The sequence below is a fragment of the Anomaloglossus baeobatrachus genome, chromosome 5 (assembly GCF_048569485.1).
Source record: "Anomaloglossus baeobatrachus isolate aAnoBae1 chromosome 5, aAnoBae1.hap1, whole genome shotgun sequence".
Taxonomy (NCBI): Eukaryota; Metazoa; Chordata; class Amphibia; order Anura; family Aromobatidae; genus Anomaloglossus; species Anomaloglossus baeobatrachus.
Window position 1 is genome coordinate 251941562 of NC_134357.1, and position 22205 is coordinate 251963766.

At 43.2% G+C, this 22205-nt stretch overlaps 1 protein-coding gene across 2 annotated transcripts in view; it reads left to right on the top strand.

Moving 5' to 3' along the window:
• LOC142309912 (membrane-spanning 4-domains subfamily A member 8-like) overlaps window positions 1-13330 on the top strand; it is a 102758-nt gene extending 89428 nt beyond the window's left edge. For both annotated transcript variants that reach the window (XM_075347377.1, XM_075347378.1), the window contains exon 7: window positions 13167-13330. In XM_075347377.1, coding sequence (XP_075203492.1) covers window positions 13167-13277 — 111 coding nt within the window. In that variant the 3' untranslated portion in view covers window positions 13278-13330. The remainder of the gene's footprint in view (window positions 1-13166) is intronic.
• Window positions 13331-22205: the final 8875 nt, after the last annotated feature.

Sequence of the window (22205 nt, forward strand, 5' to 3'; positions counted from 1 at the left end):
TATTATTTGTAAATATAGGAAGGTAAACCTAGATGTACCTCGATCTTCCATCTTTATTACTCTAATTTAATTTATTTGATTTGTCTATTATTTATTAAATAACCTACTATATAAGAAAATGTGTAACTATAAGTAATATGTCATCCTTATTGTGTTAACATACTAATGTAAGAATAATTTATTACTAGGAAGTAAATAATTGAATACATTGATGAATGAAGTGTTCCTTCCTTCTAAAAATTGGAACTTTTCCCTTTTAATAAGATTCATATTTAATAAAGTAATATTCTTATATCAGATATTACTTAACTAAATATTGAAGTTTTTCCTCAATTGAGATATTAAAATTAGAAGGAAAAATAAAAAATTGTAGAATTTAAATTTTGATTAAAAATTTGAATATTAAATAAAAATAATCAATATAAAAAAATAGGAATAAAAGGAACAAAATGAAAATCAGAATAAAAAATAAAATTGAAATAAAAATAAGGCCTTCTATGTATATAACACTTATGTCTTTAATAATACATAACCTTAATATTATCAGTATCTTATAGGATTTCCATACCTATCATATCAGTAACCTATAAAAATAATTAAGTCATGTAACTTTGCAGATAATACTCTTCTCTTAGTATATAAATGCATTATGATATACTTCAAATATATATTTTTTTCCAATTCTTCCTTTGTACCTTAAAATATTACCATATTTTTCGGACTATAAGACGCACCGGACTATAAGACGCACCCTGGTTTTAGAGGAGGAAAATAAAACTTTAAGCAAAAAAATGTGGTCATGACACACTGATATGGGGCGAGGATCTGCTGCTGACACTGTTATGGGGGTAATGTCCCCAAATTCTCTACTAAGGTACCCCATCCTGGTAATGATCCTCCTGCCTTGTATATGATCCTGCTATAAACCCCCATCCTGCTCATATACCCCCATCCTGCTTATATACCAGCATCCTGCTCATATTCCCCCATCCTATTCATATACCCCATCCTGTTCATATACCCCCATCCTGTTCATATACCCCATCCTGTTCATATACCCCCATCCTGTTCATATTTCCCCATCCTGCTCATATACTCCCATCCTGTTCATATACCCCCATCCTGTTCATATACCCCCATCCTGTTCATATACCCCCCATCCATCCTGCTCATATACTCCCATCCTGTTCATATACCCCCATCCTGTTCATATACCCCCCATCCGTCCTGCTCATATACTCCCATCCTGTTCATATACCCCCATCCTGCTCATATACTCCCATCCTGTTCATATACCCCCATCCTGTTCATATACCCCCCATCCATCCTGCTCATATACTCCCATCCTGTTCATATACCCCCATCCTGTTCATATACTTCCATCCTGTTCATATACTCCCCATCCCTCCTGCTCATATACTCCCATCCTGCTATATGCCCCCATCATGCTCATATACCATCCTGGTATATGGCCTGTATCCTATAGCACAGAGAAAAAAAAACAAACGTTTATACTCACCTTTTCCTCACTCCCTGCAGCCGATCATCTTCCTCTCTGCACCACTGACGTGTGTGTGTGTGTGTGTGTGGAGCCGTTCCCCTAGCACGCGATGTCTTCCTCTCTGTGCCGATCACCTGACCAGCTGACCGGCACAGACAGGAAGACATCGCGTGCAGCAGGGGGACGGCTCCACACACGGGGACGGGTGAGTGTACTGATTCACTGCACCCCGCGCTGATGATGACGCGCGGAGAGCAGTGAATACAGCCGCACATGATCACTCCAGGCTGTAATTGCCAGGGGTGATCATGCGGACCGGCTCTTTACTATGCGTGCGTCCCCGCTCGTCCTCCCGCCCACATGTCAGTGCCGGCTTCTGCGCTGAGAAATGGGCGGGAGGATGGGCGTGCATATGTAATGAGCGGGTACACCTGGTCACAGCAGGCTTCTACAGCCTGCTCGTGCCCCCGATGACCCGCTCCACTACAGCACCTCAATCCCCGCAGCCACAGTCAGACCATAAGACGCACCCCCAACTTTCCCCCAACATTTGGGGGAAAAAAAGTGCGTCTTATGGTCCGAAAAATACGGTAATTATTAAAGTATTCTGTAGACACTTATATTTATCAAATATAAATATGTAATTAAAACCCAACCTTTTCCTTTCAATATCATGAAATATGATGTTATAAAAATTAATATGTCAAGATTAAATTAAATAAAAATTTATGTTGTATATCTTCAAGACCATATTATAAATATTACTTCCATATTTGAAAAGAAAAATGATTACCAATCGGTGTATCAGTAAAAAAAGTAAGTAACACAAACCTGTATAAAAATCAAAACGTTAAAACCTTATTCTAGAATGTAATTCTTCAGACTAAACCCTTAATAAGGATCCTAACCTCTCTATACTAAAGAAATATGTCTATGAATAAGATATATTCTGTATAAATTCCTTCATTATTTATACTTATGTACTATAACTTATTTATTCTAAATAATATACATACATATTATAACCTTGAAGTAAAAAAAAAAATGTTTTCCCCTTTTTTTTCTTTGGAAACTTCAAAAACCTTAGTCAAGTAATTGACGTTGACAGCTGCTCAGACAATCAATCATTCATAGACACATCTATGCACACAAGACTGTCATGGTTCTTCTAACATATACATCTACATAGAAACATTGACAGACACATATCCCTTTTTTCCCAATTTTTCTATGCACATTTCAAAATATATAATATGATACTAATTTGAATAATTTTATTCATTCCATATACTCATGAGTGACAGTTACCTTTGATAGTCACATACTGTACATTTGACCATAGGACAGACAGACATTTGTTGTTAGCTTTAGTAACTCAAAAGTCACATGCTCTGGTTACGTGCAAAGAACATTCCATTCCAAAACAGCAAGCAGTTTTAATTACTCCACTCCAAACTCAGATTACATTTCTAATAACTCTAAGGAAGATATATATTCATAAAAGAAATGTTAAACTAATGGTCCTCTGGCAATTGGTACCTGAGAAAATAATAATTATTATTAATCATGCTTTCGCGATTAGACTTACACAATAAGATATATTTTTCCTGATTGAGGACAAGAACAAATTTATAAATAAAAAGTTAATACTTCATCAATCTGCTTTACTGATAAATTCTGAGGGAAATAAAAGAATAAAATTATTATCATATTTATGATAAAAATGAAACACTTAGAATCAGTTACTTTCTCTTATTATTACATTTTAAATATTATTATTCATATACAGAGATCAAATTATTAATTTATAACATTTTAGACTATCATAACTAAATGAAGATATGACTTTGATTATACTATGACTACTTTTAAATACATATATATATATATATGAATCTATAGAAGGTATGTTTTACATGGATACACTGTATATGAATAATAATAAATATCAAACAATACAATTAATTTACCCAGAAATCCACTTTATTTAGCTGAAGACCAAACCTACATTTTTCTTCAAAGATTCCATCTATTAGATTCATTTTCAACTTGTAGGAATCTCTGAAATTATTTTGTAACTCAAATTTTTTCCTTAAATGAGAAAGAATGTCTCTCTCTGAAAGACCACCCAGCTGTCGCTGGCTGTCAAATTCTCTGGACGACAGTTTTTCTTTCAATAGTGATAAGGGGAGAGAATCTGCACAAGACACCTGTTTCTGTCTTTCAAAGCTTTTACTCATCATTTGTCTGGGATCATCAATATCTGATCCTGTGACCAATCCCTTCACTGGAGACAAGGGAAACAAAGGTTTTTCCTGTGGAAAAAGATTTTTAGATGATAATAATTGTGATGGATTGTATGGTTTGTAATTTATATGCAATTTCCTGTGAATTTCATACATTTTTTCACAGAAATATCTGGATCTGGGAGACACTATTGGTTTTTTACAGAATCTCTCCCTTTTTTGTGTTGGTTTTTCAGAATTAATTTCTGTTTTGATTGACTTTGGTGATTTCTAACAAAATCGATAAATGTCGTACATTCAAATAGGGACTTTTTATTTAATGCCACCGTACAGGCTGCATTATCAAGGAAATTAAATTTCCTTATGAATGTGGAAATTAAAGATTTTAATCTGACATTTGGAATGACCGCCCTATATAAACGTTCAAAAACGGACATAAATGAGAACGTACTTTCATTCTGTTCAATTTGTAATTCCTTTAACATCTCATAATCTGGATTCGCTTCATTCCTTTCACAGAAGATGAGATTTTTCAACCTTATGATATCGTTATCAGTTGAACAATCAAATGTCTCATTGTCAAAAGACTTTTTTAATGCCAATTGTCTGAAAAAATGCTGAGGTATCCATATACGGAATAACTGAGTCTTCTCACTATCAGTTAAATTTAATTTTTCAACGGAACTTTCAAATATCTCTGAATTTCTGCAAACATGTATTTTAGGATTATATGCGGGAATTAATTTGCATAAGTCCAATAAATTCTTTCTTAGTTTAAGTTCTAACTTAGTCTGTTCTATTTTTAGAAACTGATCTCCGCCATGCTCTCTGACTCCTCCCCCTTCTAGCTCCGCTTTGTCATTTCCTTTTCTGACAACTTTTTGCACATCTCCCACTCTGGCTCCTCCCCCTTCTGGCTTCTCTATGTCATTTCCTGCTTCTTCTCCAAAGTCCCGGAAAGACGGCACATGTCTGCGGCCATTGTCAAGATTCTGATTTGCAAAATTACAGTCTAAATCTGACTTTTCATTTGCAACATTACAGTCAAAATTCACAATATCACTTACTGACATTTCAGGTTCTAAGCAGTCTTTAGATTTCCCTATCACTGACTTCCCTGACAATTCAGGTTGTCTATTTCCACCATTTTTACATTTTTCTACGATTAACTTGTGAAATTCATAGACTAAATGACAGACATTTCTGGTTTTCTGTTTCTCTCTATTAAAAGACCTTGCACATTCTACACGTGAATTCTCAAGTTCACACTCCCCATAAAGGCTTAACCAAAGCTCCTCCACATTAGAAATATCGGAGTAAGTGAACTGAAGTTTAGTTTGCTTAACATATGAAGAGATAAAATCCATTTTCTTACCTGAAATGATCAGATGATCTCATGGATGATCCTCTAAGACTTGATTCACCTTGTTCAGCACGTCCAATACTTTTTAAGGACTGACTTATTCTTTCTTGCTCAAAGATACGTCAAAAGAGTATTGTCTGTGGCTTAGCAAAGTCTTTAAAGTTCATTTAAAAAAACATTCATGCAACTTGACTTATCCGTATTTCCTAGGTTCTGCGTGATTTTTATAAATTGTCAATTCCCTGTCACTTTGCAGGAGATATTTAATTACTTCTGTCCCCCCCTTATGCAAAGTGAAGGAAGAAGTACAAAAATTAAAAAACACGAATGGCTGGCTCTCCAAAATGTTAAAAATATACTCTTAAATATATTTTTCTTCAAATACGTAAAAGCGCATGAAAGAAAGAACTTCAAAAATGTAAAAAATAAATGTATTTTATCTATTTAAAATGGTTGCCAAAATTCAGTTACAGAAAGGAAAAGTAATATACTTCATTAGCTTACGTAAAAAGTTCAATGAGTCCATACTGATCAATAGAAAATCTTCATCCATCTCTCCTTGGATCCTGAATGGTAAGGCAGGGGTGATATAGTGTAGCTTTTCAGCATGTGTTCATCTTGCAGCCTGGAAGGATTCTGGGACAGCTGACGACGTGCAGGAGCAGGAGTAGCCCCCTCCATCGTGTCATGTTATATGACAACTGTTCAAACCATATAGGGAAATTACTGCTGGACGCATGTCACATGGTGTAATCTCTAGAAGCTTCCAGATGGAAGGATATATATATATATATACACCATGTCAGCACTTATGTATATTCAATATGGATATCTTAATATTTATTCCTTATAAGAACTTTATCAATAAACTATGCCCTCCAATATAAACAGAACTGTGAAAACATATATGTCCTACTATAAAATATTTGATAACTAGATGTATTAATTTTAATGTTTTTACAGCAATGTCTGACTTTCATTTGTTAATTTTTCATAGATTTTTTATTTATTATTACTTTTGTCAGATTCAAGTTATTTCTGTGATCAATGTGGGTTTTTCTTTCATTAAACGAGGGGTATCAACCATTTTGACCATGTGTATAGCATCAATTACTGAAGGTGACTCAGACCTGGAATATAATCTCTGTCAAAATCCTATGCTGCCCTCAGATAACATAACAAACTTGGTGACAGATTACATTTAAAGGGGTATTCCGAGACATGTAATAAAAATAAAGAATTAAAATAAATAGATTACATTTAACTATTACCAATTTTACTAAATAACTTTATTGAGCAAGATGTTGCCAAAAGGTAATCTTTAGTTATTGCAAGATTAGATTTTTAACATGTCAGCTCCAGGTGTTTCACAGCCGTCTCAGCTGTGACGTTGTAGGACTGGCTGTGTAAAGACATATCTGCTTAAGTCAGATGTCGGGTGAGGGCAATGTCCTGTCAGGTATTGTGAAAGCGTGTCCCTGTGTTCACTGAACTTGACAAGTCAGGCATAGGAATGGAGAGCAGACTGTATGTTATGTGTGTATGTATGTATGTGTGATGCCCTTGACCTATTTAGGGTGTCACAGGGAACTGCACCCCTGCCCTTGTGGTGCAGAACTCACCCCCCATGGTTCTGGGATCCTAACCTTTGGTATTGCTTCCATCAGAATTCAAATCCTAGTCACACCTCACACCACACACTGTCAGGCACACCAGTGGGTGGTCTAGCTGGAAAAGGGCTACCCACCTAGGGGTCAGGCAGACTAGTGAGAGGGACATAGTCAGTCGAGTGGTAGCCCTCAAAGAGTGAGGAGCTGAGGGAGTTGTAGCTCTCTGGGAGACGTTGGCTAGGTTGCAGACGGTGGTCTGGGACCGTAGAAGTCGGAGACCCAGTTGCAGGGTATTGGAGAAGGGTGCCCAAACTTAGTTTTGGAGAACGGTCGGCACCGGAGTATCTAGTAACCAAACCGGTTCCGAGCACAGCGGGGTACTGGATCCAAGATCAGGGAGTAGCTTTACGCAACCTGATAAGTCACCTGTGGAAGATAGTCTCTTTATGAACTTTCCCCAAGAGCTCAGAGATCAAAGGCACCAACACAACTAGGGGGATAGGGCTTTCCAGCTTATGTGGCCCACTGAAATCCCAAGTGTCAGCCATCGAGAGCACAGCTCCTCTACTTAACCGTAGGGAGCGGGACCCCGACAGCTTCAAGCCGAGGGGTCACTGAGAACATCTAAAATACTAGTGCATGGAGGCAGGCCTCAGATCGTCAGCAATACCAATGAGAGCGGTCTCTTAAAAGAGCTCCCCTAAAGTGGCAGCGGCACCCAGAGACTTGGTTTACTCCTGTGTCAGAGACTGCTTAACGGTCGCCTCAACACCAACACGGCCTGACTGAGTACGCTGCCCTCCCTTGCATCCAGCCTGCACCATGCTTCCCTGCACCTCCACCATCCCGAGTCCCGGGGCCTCCCCTACCCGTGGAGGGAACGTCATCTGGCTTCCCCACTCCATGTTCCCCGGATAATCCCATCGGCAGCGGCGGTACTCCCCTTACCACGAACAACGGGTGGCGTCACAAACTCTTACCCCCTGTAAATATCTCCCTTTATTTTTGAGTGTCCGCAAGCCCCCGGGCCCGGAGACCCTCGAGCCACAGGGACCACGGATTCAAGCAGTCCGACTGCTGCAGGAGCGGTACATATGTATGCATTTATTTATACATACATACATACACACTCACTTATCTAACATATGTAGATTATACAGTTAGGTCCAGAAATATTTGGACAGTGACACAATTTTCGCGAGTTGGGCTCTGCATGCCACCACATTGGATTTGAAATGAAATCTCTACAACAGAATTCAAGTGCAGATTGTAACGTTTAATTTGAAGGTTTGAACAAAAATATCTGATAGAAATTGTAGGAATTGTACACATTTCTTTACAAACACTCCACATTTTAGGAGGTCAAAAGTAATTGGACAAATAAACCAAACCCAAACAAAATATTTTTATTTTCAAGATTTTGTTGCGAATCCTTTGGAGGCAATCACTGCCTTAATTCTGGAACCCATGGACATAACCAAACGCTGGGTTTCCTCCTTCTTAATGCTTTGCCAGGCCTTTACAGCCGCAGCCTTCAGGTCTTGCTTGCTTGTGGCTTTTTCCGTCTTAAGTCTGGATTTGAGCAAGTGAAATGCATGCTCAATTGGGTTAAGATCTGGTGATTGACTTGGCCATTGCAGAATGTTCCACTTTTTTGTACTCATGAACTCCTGGGTAGCTTTGGCTGTATGCTTGGGGTCATTGTCCATCTGTACTATGAAGCGCCGTCCGATCAACTTTGCGGCATTTGGCTGAATCTGAGCTGAAAGTATATCCCGGTACACTTCAGAATTCATCCGGCTACTCTTGTCTGCTGTTATGTCATCAATAAACACAAGTGACCCAGTGCCATTGAAAGCCATGCATGCCCATGCCATCACGTTGCCTCCACCATGTTTTACAGAGGATGTGGTGTGCCTTGGATCATGTGCCGTTCCCTTTCTTCTCCAAACTTTTTTCTTCCCATCATTCTGGTACAGGTTGATCTTTGTCTCATCTGTCCATAGAATACTTTTCCAGAACTGAGCTGGCTTCATGAGGTGTTTTTCAGTAAATTTAACTCTGGCTTATCTATTTTTGGAATTGATGAATGGTTTGCATCTAGATGTGAACCCTTTGTATTTACTTTCATGGAGTCTTCTCTTTACTGTTGACTTAGAGACAGATACACCTACTTCACTGAGAGTGTTCTGGACTTCAGTTGATGTTGTGAACGGGTTCTTCTTCACCAAAGAAAGTATGCGGCGATCATCCACCACTGTTGTCATCCGTGGACGCCCAGGCCTTTTTGAGTTCCCAAGCTCACCAGTCAATTCCTTTTTTCTCAGACTGTACCCGACTGTTGATTTTGCTACGCCAAGCATGTCTGCTATCTCTCTGATGGATTTTTTCTTTTTTTTCAGCCTCAGAATGTTCTGCTTCACCTCAATTGAGAGTTCCTTAGTCTGGTCACAGCAACAACTTCCAAATGCAAAACCACACACCTGTAATCAACTCCAGACCTTTTAACTACTTCATTGATTACAGGTTAACAAAGGAGACGCCTTCAGAGTTAATTTCAGCCCTTAGAGTCCCTTGTCCAATTACTTTTGGTCCCTTGAAAAAGAGGAGGCTATGCATTACAGAGCTATGATTCCTAAACCCTTTCTCCGATTTGGATGTGAAAACTCTCATATTGCAGCTGGGAGTGTGCACTTTCAGCCCATATTATATATATATAATTGTATTTCTGAACATGTTTTTGTAAACAGCTAAAATAACAAAACTTGTGTCACTGTCCAAATATTTCTGGCCCTGACTGTATATACACAACGATATATAGTATATATAGAAAAAACATTCATGGTACTGAGAGGATCCTTTCAGATTTACTGAAGATAAATCCCGGTTGGCTGGAAACTGTATTGTTTGTAAAGTTGTTAAGTACTCCAATAAACCTGACAAGTGATTGAGATAAATGTGCAATGTCAGTCAACTTTAATCAGCTCTGCACTCCTATGCTCATCCTGTTGACTATACAGTTCACGATACCTAACAGGACGCTGCTCTCACCTGACATCTGTCTTGTGCAGATAATATGTTATATATACTATATATATACAGTATATATATATATATATATATATATATATATATATATACTGGCTGTAGTACACGGGCATTGTCCGGGATAGTAACTGTCTCTCTATCTCTCTCCCAGTCTCTGTCTGTGTGTCGCTGTCTGTCTGTCTCGCTGTTTGTCTCATTCCTTGTCTGTCTGTTTCTATGTCTCTGTCTGTATTTGCATCAGTCTATCTGTCTCAATCTCTGTATCTGTCTGTCTCTCTGTCTTTTTGCCCGGCTGTCTCTTTGCCCGGCTGTCTTTTTGCCCGGCTGTCTCTTTGCCCAGCTGTCTCTTTGCCCAGCGGTCTCTTTCCTGGCCTGTCTCTTTCCTGGCCTGTCTCTTTCCTGGCCTGTCTCTTTCCAGGGCAGTCTCTTTCCAGGGCTGTCTCTTTGCCCAGCAGTCTCTTTCCTGGCCTGTCTCTTTCCTGGCCTGTCTCTTTCCTGGCCTGTCTCTTTCCAGGGCAGTCTCTTTCCAGGGCTGTCTCTTTCCAGGGCTGTCTCTTTCCCAGTCTGTCTCTTTCCGGTCTGTCTCTTTGCCCGGTCTGTCTCTTTCCTGGTCTCTCTCTTTCCCGGTCTGTCTCTTTCCCAGTCTGTCTCTTTCCCCGTCTGTCTCTTTGCCCATCTGTCTCTTTCCAGGTCTGTTTCTTTCCAGGTCTGTCTCTTTCCAGGTCTGTCTCTTTGCCAATCTGTCTCTTTGCCTGGTTGTCTTTGTCTGTGTCTCTGTCTCTCTTTATCTGTCTCACCAACGACATCTTTTTACCTCACACATAAGCTTGTTATACTAACAATTTATTTTGTTCCTATAGCAACCACTGACAGTTGCTATTTATAGCCTGCAGCTCTCCATTCAGTTTAATGGTTGCAGGATTTTTGTAGAGTAACTGGAAAGCACGGGGTTAAATTTTCCCACCCAAACATAGTCTATGACGTTCCCTGAGTCACATGGGGCGTCTGTGCAAAATTTCGTGATTGTAAATGCAACGGTGCAAATTTCTTCAGCGGACATACATACATACATACACACATACATACACACATACACTGAGCTTTATATATTAGATATATTTTGTTATATATATATATATATATATATATATGTATATAAAATAAATATATATATATATATATATATATATATATATATATATATATATACAGTATATATATATATATATATATTATATTGGTGATTTTCCTGATGAAGAAGTGGGGTGACCCCTCAAAATGCGTTAAATAAATTCACATTAATTCAGTTTTCCTGGATTTATGTCATATCTTCAGCAGCGCAGTAATACTTCCACTTCAACTTTCTTGTTGATCTGCTTGAGCAGGTAATGTCTTTACGCAGCCGGTCCTACAACATCACAGCTGGAAGGCTATGAAACTGCTGGAAGCTGACATATTTAAAATCCTTACAGTGCCATAACTAAAGATTACCTTTTGGCCAAATTTTTGCTCAATAGAGTTATTTAGTAAAATATTTAATATTTAAATGTACTATATTTTCATTATTTATTTTTATTAAATTTCTCGGAGTAGCCTTTAAATTGACTTTGAAGGGGTTTGGTTATTTGGCTTCAATCTACATCTAGACTATAAGAAGATTCTGAGTAACAGAGAGGATTTAACCATTGTTGTCCATCATCTATTTACAAGGCTGGAGAGTGTTTACAAAAAGCATCTCATGATAATAATAATTTATTCATTTATATAGCGCTATTAATTCCACAGCGCTTTACATACATCAGCAACAATGTCACTGTAGGGGCTCACAATCTAGAGTCCCTATCTGTATGTCTTTGGAGTGTGGGAGGAAACCGGAGAACCCGGAGGAAACCCACACAAACACTGGGAGAACATACAAACTCCTTGCAGATGGTGCCCTTGGTGGGTTTTGAACCCAGGACCCCAGCTCTGCAAGACTGCAATGCTAACCACTGAGCCACCGTGCCACCAGTCTGATGATGTGATGGACTCAGCACCTCTGTGCATTATTTTAATCTTCCATTGAATTTAATAACTGTACAGTGCTTATTTTCGCTGTTATGATGCTACCAAAAGAAGAAACACTATCCACAGGTTACTCAATGGATTATAGTTCTTTGCTGAAGAAAGGAATCAACTCATTTTTGGGAGAATGGGTTTTCCAATGATATACCATACATTGACTATTATATACCATCATTTTGTACACTTTATTAAATTTTAAGGGGTTTACAATAACAGGGGAGGGGGTAATTGAAGTATTTAAAATGCATTCTTAAAAATATTGTTGAAATAACAAAGAAGGGGAAGGGGAAGAAAGGGTAGGCTAAAAGTGGATGGGAAGGGGTATTGGAGGGGAAGTGGGAATGGAAGGAGTTAGGGAATATAAAGGAGGAGGAGAAAGGGAAGGAGAAAGACGTTGAGGTAATTCGTTAAGTTTCAAAGTCAAGCAAGATTATAAACTCATTCATTTAGCACAGTATATACCATCATTTTGTAATCAGGAAAGTAAAGACAGGGATATAATGGTGTGTTATTACATATTCAATTTGTACCTTATTTGAAGACATCCATGTTCTCATTATTAAGTAACTAATCACCCATTGAAATGATATGCTGTTAAGGCACTGGGATCTGCACTTGGTCTTTTCCTTCCAGTCTGGGTATTTGGTGGCCCCTCTCCTTGCCTCCACTCTTTAACTGACAGGTCATGCGGTCCCCATCATTGCGGGAGATAGTGCATACACATATCAACTTCTCAGCTCAATTACATCATGTGGAGGTTCCTGGGCATGCCACTACCCTGGGAATGATATGAGATCTTGACCAGATTAGACAGGGCACAAAAAAAGCAGTGACCTATCAGTCAAAGACCAGAGGCGGGAGGAGGGGCTGGCAAATTCCTACACTGGCAGGAGAAGACCAGGTGCAGTGTCCAGCCCCACTGCATTTGCATCTCATTGGTATAGAACTTCAACTAAAGAACAAGAACACAGATTTCTTAAAAAAAAATATCAATTTAATCTGCATTATAGTGCCCATGTAGCCTAGCCTTTACTTTACAATCCAATATCCTGCTGACAGGACATGTGCTAAGAAATGTTGTGATATCATGAGAGGTCCAGGTTGAGAGTAGATCTGTGCAGGAAAATAATCCTAACAGAGCAGTAGAGCTTACACGTGATACAGGCACTTCATTCCTGGTGGAGGTTCAGTCACGACCATCGCATTTGATTACTCAAATTGATACACTTTATTATTTACTTTTCATTCTGCATCAAATTTAGTGATTACAGTATAAATTAATTGATTTTCTAAGCCAAGTGTTAACTAAAGTCATATATATTTTGCATTTTTAGGTATATTTGGTCCAGAACGGTGTGGTGGTGCCCGCTCCTACTCCATCTTTTCCAGCCACTACTGTAGCCTTCACAACAGCTTCACCATCTCATATAGGTCCTGTAGAATAAAATAACATTTGCCATGGGACCTTGTAATAATAATAAAAAATGATAATGCTCTATTCTGTTTTACTTTTGTGAGTACAAAAATTTACAAAATTACATAATCCTTCTTGGGCTTTTTTAAATGGTGTTTCACTATAGCTCATCAAAAAAATTTGGGATTTAAAGTGACTGTGCCGCCCCCGTGACAGCCGATGGGCTGCTCGGATCCGGGATCCACAGTGGATCGAGTGGTCTCCGGATCCGAGGCAGGGTTGCGCGGCTACCTCGGAATAAAAAGGGGGAATGTTTTGAGTGGTGAATGGGGTAATGTTAGTGATGCCACTCACGGTGCCTGGTAATGTGAGAGACCACCACTGCTGTTGGGGAGCCCGGTGACGGTGTTGAAGCAGCAGGATATTTAACCCCTCCGTGGGTAGGGGGTTTGGTGTCCCGGGGCCCAGTTGTGGATGGAGTGGGGAGCCCGTCGGGGCTGAAGGGATATCGGATACTCACACAGTCCAAAGTCACTGACGCTGACACTAGGTAAACCAAACTCTTGAATGCTCTGTCTCTGTTGGTCGAGCACGCTGGGTCCGTGCCCCTTTGGTGTTGGTGGTTGGTCTGAAGCCTTGTCCCTTGGCACTGCTCTCATATAGATCCCTTTCACTTGGAATTACTTGGGTCCCGCTCACCTGCGTGGCTAGCAGGGTGAGCTTGCTCTCAGGGTTCATGCTTGGGATTTTCTGGACGGTTGTGGGAAGTCCTATCCCCCTCGTTGCGCTAGTACCCCGATTCTGGAGCGGGTGGGGAACGGTTCTTGGAGACTTCGTTCCAAGTCAGGTGAATTACTGGGCTGTATGAAGCTACTTCCCAGCCTAGGGTCCGCGTACCCCGTCGTGCCCTGGCCCCTACCCGGTTGTAGCACAAGGCAGCCGGCCTGCTCTCTGTAGCAGCACCGTGCAACTCTGAAAATTGTAGATTCACTTTGAAGGCATCACAACTATGAATTAACACATGTGGAATGAAATACTTAACAGAAAAGTGTGAAACAACTGAAAACATGTCTTATTTTCTAGGTTCTTCAAAGTAGTCACCTTTTGCTTTGATTACTACTTTGCACACTCTTGGCATTCGCTTGATGAGCTTCAAGAGGTAGTCACCAGAAATGGTCTTCCAAGGCCTAGAAGGAGTTCCCAGAGATGCTTAGCACTTGTTGGCCCTTTTGCCTTCACTCTGCGGTCCAGCTCACCCCAAACCATCTCGATTGGGTTCAGGTCTGGTGACTGTGGAGGCCAGGTCATCTGGTGTAGCACTCCATCACTCTCCTTTTTAGTCAAATAGCTCTTACACAGCCTGGTGTGTTTGGGGTCATTGTCCTGTTGAAAAATAAATGATGCCTACATAAGCAAGGATGGTTGACCTTACGGAGATCAACATCATACACCGCGGAGACACCATCACATGTTTCTCAATGCTGGCAGGAAACTAACCAGGTCTTTCACCGGGAAGGAACAACCATGGCAAGGGCAGTCTCCAGTCAAAGAGACCACCTATGCCAAACATGGTATCCATCCACAGACAGCTGTTTCGGGGTATTTGCCCCTCATCAGTGGGGAGTAGGAAACTGGCTAGTGGAAGCAATGCCTAGTAGAAGACTACATAAGCAAGGATGACTTTAGGGAGATCAACATCCAACACCGCAGAGACACCATCGCGTGTTTCTCAACGCAGTGATTCTAGAGCAATGCCCCCTGGGAAATATTCAAAACAAGAAAGCCTGTGGAGACACCTTCACATGTTTCTCAACGCTGGCAGAAAACTAGCCAGGTCTTTCACCAGGAAGGAACAACCACGGGAAGGGCAGTCTCCAGTCAAGGAGACAAGTCTCTTTTGCTTGTTGCCTGTCCTTAGCAGTGGTTTCCTTGCAGTTATTTTACCATGAAGCCTCCTGCATAAAGTCTCTTCTTAACAGTTGTTCTAGAGATGTGTCTGCTGCTAGAACTCTGTGTGGCATTGACCTGGTCTCTAATCTGAGCTGCTGTTAACCTGCGATTTCTGAGGCTGGTGACTCGGATAAACTTATCCTCCGCAGCAGAGGTGACCCTTGGTCTTCCTTTCCTGTGGCGGTCCTCATGTGAGCCAGTTTCTTTGTAGCGTTTGATGGTTTTTGCCACTGCACTTGAGTACACTTTCAAAGTTTTCACAATTTTTCGGACTGACCTTCATTTCTTAAAGTAATGATGGTTACTCGTTTTTCTTTACTTAGAATTTGTATTATGGCAAGAAAAAAGCAGCTAACAGTCTACTCAATAGGACTATCAGCTGTGTATCCACCAGACTTCTGCACAACACACACCTGTGAAGTGAAAACCATTTCCGGTGACTACCTCTTGAAGCTCATTAAGAGTGTGCAAAGCAGTAATCAAAGCAAAAGGTTGCTACTTTGAAGACCCTAGACATATTTCCAGTTGTTTCATAAGTTTTTGTTAAGTATTCCATTCCACTTGTGTTAATTTATAGTTTTGATGCCTTCAATGTGAACCTACAATTTTCAGAGTCATGAAAATAAAGAAAACTCTTTGAATGAGAAGGTGTGTCCAAACTTTTGGTCTGTTATATATATATATATATATATATATATATATATATATATATATATATATATATATACACATGAAACACTAAATAGTCCTAGTGAATCAAACCTCATAACATACAGCACTGAGAAATGTTATGTAGCTCTAGATTTCAGCCAAAATAAAGGCTAAAGAGATGCAGTGATGTCTAAATATTCAAATAAATTATTTTATTTATAACAATTAAAAACAGCAATTGGTGCTTCATTCAATAGCTCATAAATACAGGGACATCGACTTAAAAGGTAATATCCAAGCTAATCCCCTACTCAATATAAATGGACTGTGTTCCCTCACCCCGACACATGTTTTGCCCGAAGTGTCTTCAGGGGGTGAAACTCGCCCAGTGACGACTGTGACGACATGGACACCCAATGCCAAGCATGGGTTAAAGTTTCTTAAAATTCAGCCAGACGTATTGTTCTTCTGTGTCTAATCTAATCTAAATTACCTTAGTAGCCATTGTCTAGTCTGTGACTTGCAGACTTCATCCTCAGTCTTTCTATCCACATCATTTAAATGAACATTATCCATGCAGCTTGAAATTCACCCAATAAGAGAAACAACCTTGTACAACCAATCCGCTGAGGGCACAGTATATCCGAAGGGAAGACTATGGCTATAAAGAGGGACTTCTTTAAGTCACCAGGTTGTTGGATATTGCATGATACAGTCTAATCTCTTAGGAGCTGGCTAGAGGATCAGGATACCTTGTGGACTCGGTCTAGGGACTTTGGCTCCGACTAGAGGATCACTTGGCTACATGACTTCAAACCAGAGACTACTTAAGAAGGAAACCCAGATTGGGACAATTCAGTCACCTGGTACAGACTTTGCAGACCTCAGCCAGCTTCCTAAATCTGGCGTTATTCCATTCTCGGTGGGTGCCCGCCAAAAGCGGGGTGCTGCTGGATTGGAGAAAATAGCCCTGGAACCTCTGAGGCATGGACATTCTAAATCCCTTGTGAGCCAGCGGAAGGGTGAGACTCTGTTGCCTGTTACATTTGTGTGTTTTGCTGGTTATGTGTTATGTGCCGTTAATATTTTGGGGATCCAATAAAGTCTTAATATTGGGACTCCCTCACCCTGTGTTGTCTGAGTAGTGTTCCGCCCACGGTTAAGGAGGTCGTGCGTTCAGTTGGGATGAGCCCTGAGCCACGCTGTCTTTCTAAAGGCAGCTGGGCCAGCAGACAAGAGCACCCACTGAGCCCCGTGTCTCCACATTTGGTGGCAGCGGTGGGACACTACTCAGCCTGGGTTATCTAGGGGAGCTGCAGAGGACTGGTGTTCGTGGACACCGTCCAGGGCTCAACAACCAGGGAGGCACATAAGCATACCCAGCAGGCCATAGGGGAGGCATTAAGGTTTCGGACGCTGCCATGTCCAACCCCACCAGCTCAGCCATGGGACAAGGACCAGAGAGGAGATACGACAGAAGCAGTAAATGGATGCTACAGGATCTGTGCCAGAGGCAAAAGATTGACTACAGGAACGCTGACACTCGGTCAGACTTGATCCGGAAATTAGTCCGTTGGGATGCCCAGAATGATGCAGAGGACGATGAGGATCCCGCCGATATTGACCCAGAGGATTTAATCTATGTTGCACATAATGGATATAGTGACAATCGGGAATCAACTTGGTCCAAAATGGCCCAAGCTACAGCATTGTTGACTGCATTGGGGCCTAAATCCTCAAGAGAAGAGAGGACTTGTGTTCTGGAATATGTTTATGGAGTTCCAGCTGCCGTACTGCTAACACCAGCCGCTCGAGAAGGATGGTCCCGCTACCCAGCAAAAGCTGCACCAAAACAAAGGTCTACAAACAGGGTCTGTGACTTGCCCAATCTACGGCGCTGTTATACATGTGGGCGCCATGGACATATTGATAAAGATTGTCTCCAAAACAGAGGCCGCATGCTTGGAGCCCGTCTGCCAGTCCAACCAGTCAACATATGCCGAGATGAACCAACGAGACCTGAGGAATGCTACTCCCGAGAAACACCAATAGCTGAGGAAGTGGTTTTCCCAGTCCACACCCTACGGCAGGCCAGACACCGTACACCAGCCAACCTCCATCCCCACATCCAGACGGTCAAGGTCGGTAATATACAGGCTCAGGGACTTCGAAACACTGGATCTTCCATCACCCTAGTCAGCCCAGATATTGTTCCCACAGAACAACATTTACCTGTTCGCCAAGTGACCATCACCCTTGCTGGGGGCCAGCGCTCGGACATCCCTCTGGCATGTGTGCAGTTGGACCTAAGGACCGACCAGGGAGAGGTCGAGGTGGAGCTTGTAAACAGCCTCCCCACACCTGGTATTTTGGGGACTAACCAGGAACCGATCGATGTGGGACTTGTGAACAGCCTCCCCATACCTCTCATTGTGGAGACTGACCAGAGCAAGGCTGATGTGGAGCTTATGGACACCGTCCCCACACCAGTTATTTTGGGAATGACCAGGAAGAGGTTGATGTTAGACTTGTGGACAGCCTCCACACACCTGATATTTTGGGGACCAACCAGGAAGCGATCGATGTGGGACTTGTGAACAGCCTCCCCATACCTGTCATTGTGGAGACTGACCAGATCAAGGCTGATGTAGAGCTTATGAACAGCATCCCCACCCCTGTTATTTTGGGGTCTGACCAGGAAGAGGTCCATATGGAGCTTATGGACAGCCTCCCCACACTTTTTGTTTCGGAGACTAACCAGGAGAAAGTTGATGTAGGGCTCATGGCTCCCCACTTCTGTTGTTTCAGGGACTAGCCAGGAGGAAGTTGAAGTGAGGTTCATAGATGGCCCCACCAAGCCTGTTGTTTCGGATACCACCCAGAGGGAAGTGAAAGTGGGGCTTGTGGATTATCTGCTCACACCAGTCATTTTGGAGAATGACCTAGGACAAGGACTATCCAGCCAGTTTGTTACCGCCATCACCCGCAGCCAAGCCAAACACCATCCTTGTGCAGATGTTTCTACCAACCCAACCAAGGGGAACCCTCCTCCTCAATCTTCAGCCTCCTCCTCAGATGCAATGAATGTGAGTACCTCAGACCCAACTGTGGCCATTGACTGGGGGGAGATAGATCATAAGGAATTCAGGGAAGCCCAACTCACAGACCCCACCTTAGTGCTGGTCTGCAATATGGCTGCTCAACCTGGGGGTGGTAATCAGGGGGAGGTGTATATGCAGCACCCTGGGATATGCTACCCCAGTGATCTGCAGGATCCTAAGGCTTTCTGGAACACCCTCTGCTGACAACCCACACCTCACACACAGGTAGGGGCACATTCCCTGAGACCTGAGCGCAGCATGTAGAGGGTTAACAGTGATCAGATGTGAGAACCAATCCCTTAGCTGTTAGCCTGGGAAAGGGGTGTGGCTTGTGGGAAGCAACAGGTGTTGCTAGGCAGAGTTGGCAGAGAGGAAAAACGACAGTTGAAGGAGTGTCAGTTGAAAAGGAGCCAGAGAGTGAGATAGGTGTGAGGATTGTGAGGAGACCCCCAAAAGGCGACTAGGAGGTAGTAGCCTGAGGGTAGAAAGATCCCAGGCACTACGCACGAAGGGGTACTGGACCCCAGAGTAGACAACAGCTTCAGACGGTCTGCTGATCCAGCCATGTGTGGTGACTTCCAGGGTACCACACCACCCATAGGCTCAAGGACACAGCCTCATATATGGGACCCGGGAGAGGGCACAGAGAAGTAGCCTACCCCACAAGGGACCACGAGGCCTGTCATACTGGGCCCGGAAAACAAAGGAGCGGAGCGCCGCAGGTCACCAACAGCTTCAGGCAAGGGGACCATCAGCTCTGTATGTGCACGGAGGGCTCAACTGGGACTCACATCAGCACCAGGACAAAGGAAAGTCGGTTAACCAGCTGTGCCAAATTGCACTTGCAACATCAAGTGAGTAAATATCAGTTAATCTGCAAGAACTGTGTTGTGTCTATTACTGGCGAACCACAAGGCGCAGCACACCTACATGGGACTTAAGCCCCTACTGGCGGAGGGTGCAAACTCACTTGCTGCTATACCATCTGTCCCTAAAACCACAGCAGCGGCAGGACATCTGTGGCGCCCTGGACAAGCCAGGACGTCACAGGTACTACAACAACACACCCCACACCCCGGCTAGGCACATCTAGGTCAAACACAAATCCTTGTTGCCTCCCTCCAGGGGCTGATGTCCACATCAGGGGGTGGGCCAGGCGGTTGGCCCCGCCCACCGAGGAGTTCACAGTCCTGGAGGCGGGAAAAGGAAGAAAAGTCAGATGAGTTTTGGAGAGTGATGTGGTAGTGAGGAGACTGACCGTGTCCGGGTGCGTGGCCCGGGCACATACAGCAAGGTTGGCAGACGGTGGTGACCGTCTGCAGGAGAGGCTGATTGAAGTGAACCGTAAGGACCGGGGACGGGCGGTGGCCCGCCGGTACCGGATCGGGGAGCAAAGAGAAGCCAGCACCATTCGGCAGGGCTTACGGACCCCGACCAGGCTAGGAGTCGCCGTAAAACCAGTCATATCCGTTAGCGAAGGGAACCTCCGGGGTTTCCCAGCAGTCAAGACCCGATTGAAGGCAACAGCTCAAACCGTGAAGGGAAACACAGTCACCGCCAAGGCTACAGTTCCCAAGGCCAGAGCCTGCGGGCAAAAGGGGCTCCCTCAGCATCCATCCAAGCTGGGGAGCGGGTTACCGGTGGGAAGCCATTGGAACCGTGAACACAACACAGGTGCAGGGAAAGGCAGTCACCTCCAACCTACCGAGAGAACTACCGCAGCCGTCTGTGGGATCCGTCCATCCAGCCGTTTGCTTTACCGGAGACTTTTCATTCATCATTGGCTGAGTGAGTACCACCGTGCCGTGCGGCACCGCGCTGCCCCCGTGACCCTGCACCTCACCAGGCCCCGTAACCTGCCTGCTATCCCTAACCCTCACCCGGGCCCCGGGACGACCAACCCCCCTACCCACGGAGGGGAGAAACAACATCCAAGCTGCTCCCTGTCATCGCTCCCGGGATCTCCGTCCAGAGCAGCGGTGGTGTCACAACCTCACCACAACCGTGGGTGGCGTCACGGACAATATCCCTAAACCAAACCACCCCCCCTTTCACTCATGGGCGAGGAGCGCCGCTCGACTCCCCGGGATCCGGCTCACTGCTCGAGCCACCGACCTAGCGAGCAGCAGCAGCCGGACCCGAGCAGTGGGTGAGCGCAGCGTCCCCTCCCCGCCCGCGACACATCTTATTACCGCAACCCACCAGTGGCGTCACAAGTGACATACAAAATAACCCTGTTACCGAGCGCCCCCAGGTAACGGAACTGGGCACGGCCACCTGTGATGGTTATCCCCATTATCCAACACCGAGTATCCCAAGGGCCTGGGGTGTGGCAGCGCTCTACATATAGATGCGAGCCTCTGTTGCTGACCTCACCATTAAAAAGGACAATGCCGTCAAGAGGAGAAGGGTGATTGGAAGCCCCTCCTGTCTGGCTAATATTAAGAAGGGGGAGGGATGTAACAACATGGACACTCAATGCCTAGCATGGGTTAAAGTTTCTTAAAATTCAGAAAGCCAGACGTATTGTTCTTCTGTGTGTTAACTCATGTTTGCTAAACTATTGTTTGGGACCAGACCCTTCGAGCAATCATTGTAATGTAGTTGTGTATTGCTAAACTAATGTAAATTACCTTAGTAGCCATTGTCTAGTCTGTGACTTGCAGACTTCATGTAGATATCCTCAGTCTTTCTATCCACATCATTTAAATGAACATTATCCATGCAGCTTGACTTCAAACCAGAGACTACTTAAGAAGGAAACCCAGGTTGGGACAATTCAGTCACCTGGTGCAGACTTTGCAGACCTCAGTCAGCTTCCTAAATCTGGTGTTATTCCATTTTCGGTGGGTGCCCGCCAAAAGCGGGGTGCTGCTGGATTGAAGTAAATAGCCCTGGAACCTCTGAGGCATGGACATTCTAAATCCCTGGTGAGCCAGCGGAAGGGTGAGACTCTGTTGCCTGTTACATTTGTGTGTTTTGCTGGTTATGTGCTATGTGCCATTAATTGTTTGGGGATCCAATAAAGTCTAATATTGTGATTCCCTCACCGTGTGTTGTCTGAGTAGTATTCCACCCATGGTTAAGGAGGTCGGGCGTTCAGTTGGGATGAGCCCTGAGCCACGCTGTCTTTCTAAAGGCGGCTGGGCCAGCGGACAAGAGCACCCACTGAGCCTCGTGTCTCCACAACGACTGCTTATAATTGGGATGTCATTTTGCCTACATTTTCTGGTCCCACCCTGTGTTGTAAAGAAGCT